This window comes from Hyperoodon ampullatus (genome assembly GCF_949752795.1).
Source record: "Hyperoodon ampullatus genome assembly, chromosome: 7".
Classification (NCBI taxonomy): Eukaryota; Metazoa; Chordata; class Mammalia; order Artiodactyla; family Ziphiidae; genus Hyperoodon; species Hyperoodon ampullatus.
In genome coordinates, this window is record NC_136920.1 from 56,661,301 (window position 1) to 56,668,315 (window position 7,015).

Genomic DNA, 7,015 nt, shown 5'->3' on the forward strand with positions numbered 1-7,015 from the left:
TTTTTGTTCCTTCCCAGTGTGCCTCTTATATATGAAGGCAATCTGGGGCCAGGGATGGAGCAATTTTTTTACTCAAAACTATAGGACTGGGAATTCCCTGGCGGTCCAGTGGTTAGGGCTCTGTGCTCTCACTGCTGAAGGCCTGGGTTCAGTCCCTAGTTGGGGAACTAAGATCCCACAAGCTGTGTGGCACTGCCAAAAAAACCCCCAAAAAACAACAACAAAAAAAACCACAAAAGACTATAGGGCTGAAGTGGGGAGCTGGAAGAGGGATCTAAAAATCAGAAGAGAGAAAAGTTGCAGTTGAGTGGAAAACCATGACCAAAAGGGGAATTCAAGCATACCAAAGTGGCCAAAAGCAGCTATTGGAGGGTGTGGTCCAGAACCAGAAAACAAAGCCCAGGGAAACAGAAGAGCAAGAGCAAACTGGAGAATAAACTGAGTGATATCTGAGAAAAGTCAAGGACAAGGGCCTAGGGCATGATGGGTGGAACCCTGAGATTATAGGATCAAAAAGCTCAAGAGGCCTAGGCAGCAAGGTGCAGGCCGGGCAAAATTCATGTCAGAAATAAAACAGATTTGGCGGGTGGACACATAAGGGGTACTGTTACATGAGAACTCTCTTGTCTGAGGACACTCTTTTGAGATTATGCTCTAAACTGGTGTGTAGAGATTCTGAGCAGCCATGTGTGAATGGTTTGCTCTGCATGAATATTTTTACTTCCCTCCAAACTTGAGGCTTCCTAGGGTTTATTATCATCTTATTGAATATTTTCTGAGAAGCCTTGCAAAAGGGCAATGGGTTCAGGTAGTGCAGTTCAACCTGACTACCGCCCAGGACATGATCTAAGGTAATAAGTTAAGTCCTTTTCATTACAGCTACTTGTAACAATTTGAATCCACCCTCCTGATTACCTGCTTCTGGTTGCTTTGCGTCCAAACCCTGTCTGGGACAACATGGCTTCCAGTACCCTACTCTCCAACATGGTCTTGGTCCAGCACCTTTGGCAGGGTCACTCCAGCCCTGTTTACAGAACAGGAATAAATCCAGAAATAAGTTCTCTCAGGACCTCTGTATTATCACAGATTGGAAATATGCCTGTAGGTACTGTTGTGGGAACCTGGCCTGGGCATAGGGGCTTACAATTCTGCAACAATTACCCCCTGGGCTGAGCAAGGATTAATATTGGTTTAGTCACCAAGTTGCCAGCTGTGGCGGCTTTCTTCCAGAAGTGCAGTGTTCCTGTTGCAAAGGCCTTATGGGAAGCCCAGGGCCTTATCTGATGTAGGAAGATGTAATGATTCTGAGATGGAATGTCTAGAAATTGCTAAGTAGGCAGATGTCTGTGAGCTGTTGCTTGGTTTGAGAGCTTTCCTGAACAATATCTTTTATTTGTGAGATAAGGTCTAAGTTTCAGAGTGCCTCAAAGCTGACAGGTATTAGTGGGAAACTTGTAATTTTTTGAAGATGATAGTGAAAAGAACTAAAAACAGCTGTGTTGAATAAATGTTGGGCCTCTACTATCAACCAATACTGTTTACTAACTTACCAGTTAAATAATAGGAATGTAAAAATCCTTGGGTTAAAACATAGACATTGGCCAATCCTGTGAAATGCTGTTACTAACCATTCCCCCCACCCAACACACACACACACACACACACACACACACACACACACACTCCTCCACCAGGCATTCTGAGATGTTTCCCATCTATGTGGTATTACTTGGAACCCAACTGGGAAAAGTTCCATTCCATAAATCCTGGCAGAGAGCCAGAAAGAGATAAAGGAGTCTAAACTAGGAAAGGCTGCTTTTTTGAGGGTTTGATGAGAAAATCAGATAATCAAATAAGTAGGCTATTATATAAACCTATCCACAGACTCAGGGGAAGCAATTTATAAACTACTAGCATAGAGTTGGGGGCGGAGAGAGGAAGCAAATCATCCCAAATTATTTATCTTCTGTATAACACCATTATCTTCCTCTTTGGACTTTGCTATTTCAGCCAATAGTGCCCTCATTTTCCTACTGACGGAGGTTCGGAGCCTCATGCTGTTCCACCCGCCTGGGAAGCATGCCCTCGTTTCCTAGCCTCCTTGTCCCATCCTTCCTTACGGATCCAGTCCAGGAACTACCTCATCCATGGAGTCCACCCAGCCCTTGGTGATCTTATTTCATAATATCACACTGTCAATGCTCAGCAGTGTTCTAAACACTGCAGGTGCTCAAAAAAAACACCCGACAAGGTTGATATTAGTTACTAAAAACAGGCTGCTGTGTGGGAATCAGCACATAGGCAGCAGACTCCCTTAATTCAAGGTCTAGAGTGTCACCTTGTCTTCCTCCTCACATATCACAGCCTGGACCTTAGTGCCCTGGTTTCTATTTTCCAGGACCAGATCCTCCTCCTCCATCAGAGGGGATACGCCCAAATGAGGGGGGGACGGGGTTCCAAAGCACAAGACTAGAATGAAACAAACCCAGCACTTCTGTGAGGGGTAGGTCTGTGAGAAGGTCAGGATGGGTGGCCAACCCCTGAGTTCTGAGGGGCTCCCACTGAGTCATTTGGGAGGGATCGGCCCTTAGCATTGCTCACTATGTCAGTATGCCACTGCCTTCTGCACCATACCTCAGGCCCTGACTGTGAAGCAGGCCTTCTTTTGGGGTCCTCCCAGCAGAGTATGCCTCCCTGGGCACAGAGAGAGAGACTCCAAGAGGTCCTCCTCCCACTTTTCATTCGTATGATCCCCTGAGGCAGAATACTGAGAACAAAGGAAGAGGACAGCCACAACAAGCTAAGGTCTGGACAGTGAAGAAAAAACTTGTTAAGGAAAAAAAAAAAAAAAGAAAAATCAAGCACAAGCAAGTACCAGAAGTCAACAGCCAGAAGTTCTTCAAAGTTGTGGAGAACAGCAAGGAAGATGGCCCAAGAGTCCAGCAAAGAGTAAGTAGCAGGGCCATGACATGTAGAGAGGAGTCGTAAAGAAGCTGAAAATAGATGAGCGGCAAATGAAGGTGCCTAACCTTGAGGCAGCTTTCTAGTTTGGGTTCAGCTACCCCAGATTCCTTTCACCACGGTGTGAACCAATCCTGAGCCGCCCTGCTGGGAAGGCTCATTGAAGATGAAGTCTGCAGCAGCTGGCTGGCAGGACGGATTTTGGGATGGGATACAGGCAGAGGCATTTCCCCACCAGCTTCGCACTGGAGGTGACTCCATGGTTCAGAACTTGTTACTTTTTCCCTCACCCGTGAGCTATTTTTCCTAGTTTCCTTTGAATGATCAGACCGAAAGTCAAGTTTTCGAGGTTTAGGCTCATCCTTCAAAATACCTGGTATAACTTTTGCCGATACCTTCCTCATATTCAAGTTTTCTTTCAGAATGAGCCTAACGGTTTCTTTATCTAAATTTAACTCTTCAGCCATCATCCTCACAGTTAACTGCCTATTCGAACAAACCAAGTCCTTGACCTTCTGGATATTTTCATCCGTCCGGTGGGTGACTGGACGACCACTTCGGGCATCATCTCGAATGTCTTCCCGCCCTTCTTTAAACCTTTTGTGCCAGTCGAAAACTCTGGCCCTTGACATGACTTCATCCCCATAAGCTTCTTTTAAAAGATGGTGGGTTTCACTTGCAGACTTGTTCAATTTCACGCAGAATTTGATACTAATCCTTTGTTCTAGATATCGGTCACTCATTTTGGCACTCAAATAACACAGGAACGTTAAAATGCCACGAGTGTGAGGGGAAGACAGAGGGACCAATCTCTATAGGGCTGCAGGTGGAATCATGTCGCTATTCTTGCTCCTCTGAAACCTCATCAGGGAAGAGTAATTGCTTTTCTGTGTTTCAGCCCCTCGGCTTCCAATCTAGAAGCTAACGGGGCCAAAGAGTAGCTGCAAAGCTGGGGAAAATGAAAGCTCCTAGAACCCACGTCTGCGTCCAACTCCGCGGCACGGAGATCTCCTGGGGGTGTGCAAACCAGTTACTAAGGCCGTCCCGTTCCGCGGCCCTTAAGAGTCTACGGCGATTTCCGCAATAAAAGCCTATGTGGTGTTAATTTAAGCAAGCAAGAAGCGATGCACCGGTGATGTAACGTGCAAGCTCGCCCCAGATCTGCAGAAACCCGCGCACGCCAAACCTACCGGAGCTGCCCCGGGATCCGAGGCTCTAGAGTCCGGGAGACACGCCCGCATGCGCCATTCCCTCCACTCGCGGGGTAGGCCGTGCGCAGGCGCACTGCGGCAGCCTGGGCCAGGCCCCGCCTCCGCCTCCGCCTCGCCACACCCGAGCAGGCGCGCTTCCTTGCGCGTGCCCGCCTGTGGAGAAGTCGGCGGAAAGGAGGGGGCGGGGGAGGAAGGCTGAGGGAAGAGAGGGCACCCCCGGGCGCCAGGGTGCATTGTGGGAAGGAGGCGGCAGCGTCCCGGGCGGGCGGGAGGTGCACCAGCGGCGGCGGCGGCGGTAAATCCTCCCGGCCGCTCACAGCACTGTGGAGCCGCATCCCCAGCCCGGCCTCGGACCGCGGCGCCCCTCCTGCCCCTCGCGGCTTCTCTCCCGCCCGCCCCTCCCCCCGGCGCGCCGGCCCTAACGAGCCGGCCGGCCGGCCTGGCTCCCCTCCCCGGCCCCGACGGGCGGGCGGGCTGCCCTGAGGAGGCGGGGAGGGGAGGGCTGGGCCGGCCGGCGGGCAGACGACGATGCCGAACTTCTGCGCGGCCCCCAACTGCACGCGGAAGAGCACGCAGTCGGACCTGGCCTTTTTCAGGTTCCCGCGGGATCCAGCCAGGTGAGCGGTGGGCGCGGAGCTGGCAGCCCGGGCCCTCCTCCGCGATGCGCGCTGCCAGCCGCCGGCCCCGGGCAGGCTCCGGGGCTAAGAGGGGCTGGGGGAGCACAGTTGTCGACCCCAGCCCGGCTCCGAGGTGGGGAGCGGGCCTCTAGCCGTGGGCGGGGTGGCGCTCGAGGGCCTTGGAGCACGTGCGCCCGCGGGGGCTCGGCGCGTAGGGCTCCACCCGAAATTAGAGGCAACTGGGGCGGTGCGGGCGGGGTAAGGTGGGTTCTCGCCCTGATTAGCTCGTGTGACCTCGGACAAGTCTCTGTCCTCTCTGGGCTTTAGTTTCCCCAGCTGTCAGAAGAGGAACTTGGATTCTATGGTTGTGGTCACCGGGGCCCTTCTACCCCCGGGACAGTGTTTCTTTTTGGAGTCCGGCCACCTTTGATCTCAAGTCAGGTCACAACTATTCCCTCCTTCGGACTTGTGCATGGTTCAGATTCTGGCTCTGACCGTTACTCATTATCTCACTTGGTTAATGTGGGGATAACGGGCGGGTGGGGCGGGGTACGCGAGAGGGCATGGGAGTTAGTACTGAAACCTCTTCTCTGAGGTAACCCACACGCTCTGACTTGTATTTAGAGAGTGGTAGAGTAGGGACTGTGTTTGAAAGGCTGAGGATTTTTTCCTTGGCATCCCTTGTTGATTCATACATTTCAGATCAACACCTAGTGTGTGCTAGGGCACTAACATTAGAGGTACCGGAAATTCACGGTGAACGAGGTAGGGTTGCTGCCTGCAGAAAGCTTACAGTCCATTAAGGAGGCAGATATGTAAGCAAGCGATTATAATGTAGCATGCTGTTTATTAGTTCTACAAATATCTATCGAAGGCCTACTAGGTACTAGGCATTATTCTGAGCACTGGGAGGGTACAGATGAATATATCGAAGTCCCTGCTCTCATGGAGTTTATGTTCTAGTGGGGGAAAATAAGTAAATATACCTTGTGTCAGATGGTGATAAATACTATGGAGAAAAAGCAAGTGTTTGACGGGGTGTAGGGTAGGGGAATAGGAGTAGCAGGGGAGGCACGATTGCTATTTTAAATAGGATTATCAGAGAAGGCTTCACTAAGAGGGTGTATTTGAGCAAAGACCAGAAGTAGGTTAGGGGGTCAGCCATGGAGGTATCTAGGGGAAGAGCATTTCAGTCCCTGGAAACAATAAATGCATAGGCAGGGCATGCTTGTTAGAGGTCAACCAGAAGTCTGGTTGGACTGCTAAAGCTGGTTTAAGGAAGGAGGGAGAGGAAAAGATGAGACGAGAAAAATGTGTGTGTGTATGTGGTAGGGGCAAATTGTGTAGGCCATTGTAGGCGGTGGAAAGCACTATGGCATTTATACTGAGTGAAATAGGAAGTCGTGGAAGGGTTTAGAGGGGAGAGACGTATACTTAAAACAGCATCACTGGTTGCTTGTTAAATACATTGTAGGGAGGCAGAGGTGAGAACAGAAAGGCCAGTTAAAGGCAATTGCGATAATCCAGGTTAATAGAGGAGGAGGTGGTAAATAGTTGCATTTGAGATATATTTTGGAAGGTGAAGCCAACAGGATTTGTTAATGGTGTAGATGTAGGTTGTAAGAGAAAAACTGAAGTCAAGAATGACTCTAAGATTTTTAATCTGAGCCTTTATTGAGCTATGGAAGACAGGGAGGAGCGGGTTTGGTGGAGGAATATTAAAAGTTTGGTTTAGGACATGTGAAGTTTGAGAGGCCTGATAGACATTCAAGAATAGATGTCTTCATACTATATACATCAATGAACTCAAAATGGTCCATATTTAGATCAATGATCTAAATATTTAAGAGCTAAAACCATAAAAGTATATACAAGTCAGGAATTTAGAGACTTCCAGACTGGAGATTGTAAATATGGGTGTTCTCAATTTATAGAGGGTATTTAAAACCGTGGAACCAGGTAAATAAAGTAGAGTAAGTATGAGGATTGAGCCCTGGGGTGTTCCTAGTGTTTAAAGTTCCGGGAGATGAGGAGGAGCTAGCTCAAGAGAGTGAGGAAAAGCTGTTGGGTTCTGTGGGAGCAGAGAAGAGGAGCATCTTAATCTGACTGAGCCTCACTCCGTTCAGCATTATCTTCCTTTGAGACAAATTGGGAGCATATTTCACTTGCGTAATGAGTGCACCACTAGTCAATTCTGGACCACAGGTTGTTCATGTTCATAGGTAG

The 7,015-nt window shown here is 49.4% G+C and overlaps 1 protein-coding gene across 1 annotated transcript; it reads right to left on the reverse strand.

Annotated features, from left to right (window-relative positions):
- Positions 1-3,074: 3,074 nt before the first annotated feature.
- On the reverse strand, positions 3,075-3,704 carry GVQW3 (GVQW motif containing 3; the record flags this gene model as incomplete). The annotated part of the gene is made up of 1 exon (XM_079709582.1): positions 3,075-3,704. The coding sequence occupies one exon, from the start codon at positions 3,702-3,704 to the stop codon at positions 3,075-3,077; it is 630 nt and encodes a 209-aa protein (XP_079565708.1).
- Positions 3,705-7,015: the final 3,311 nt, after the last annotated feature.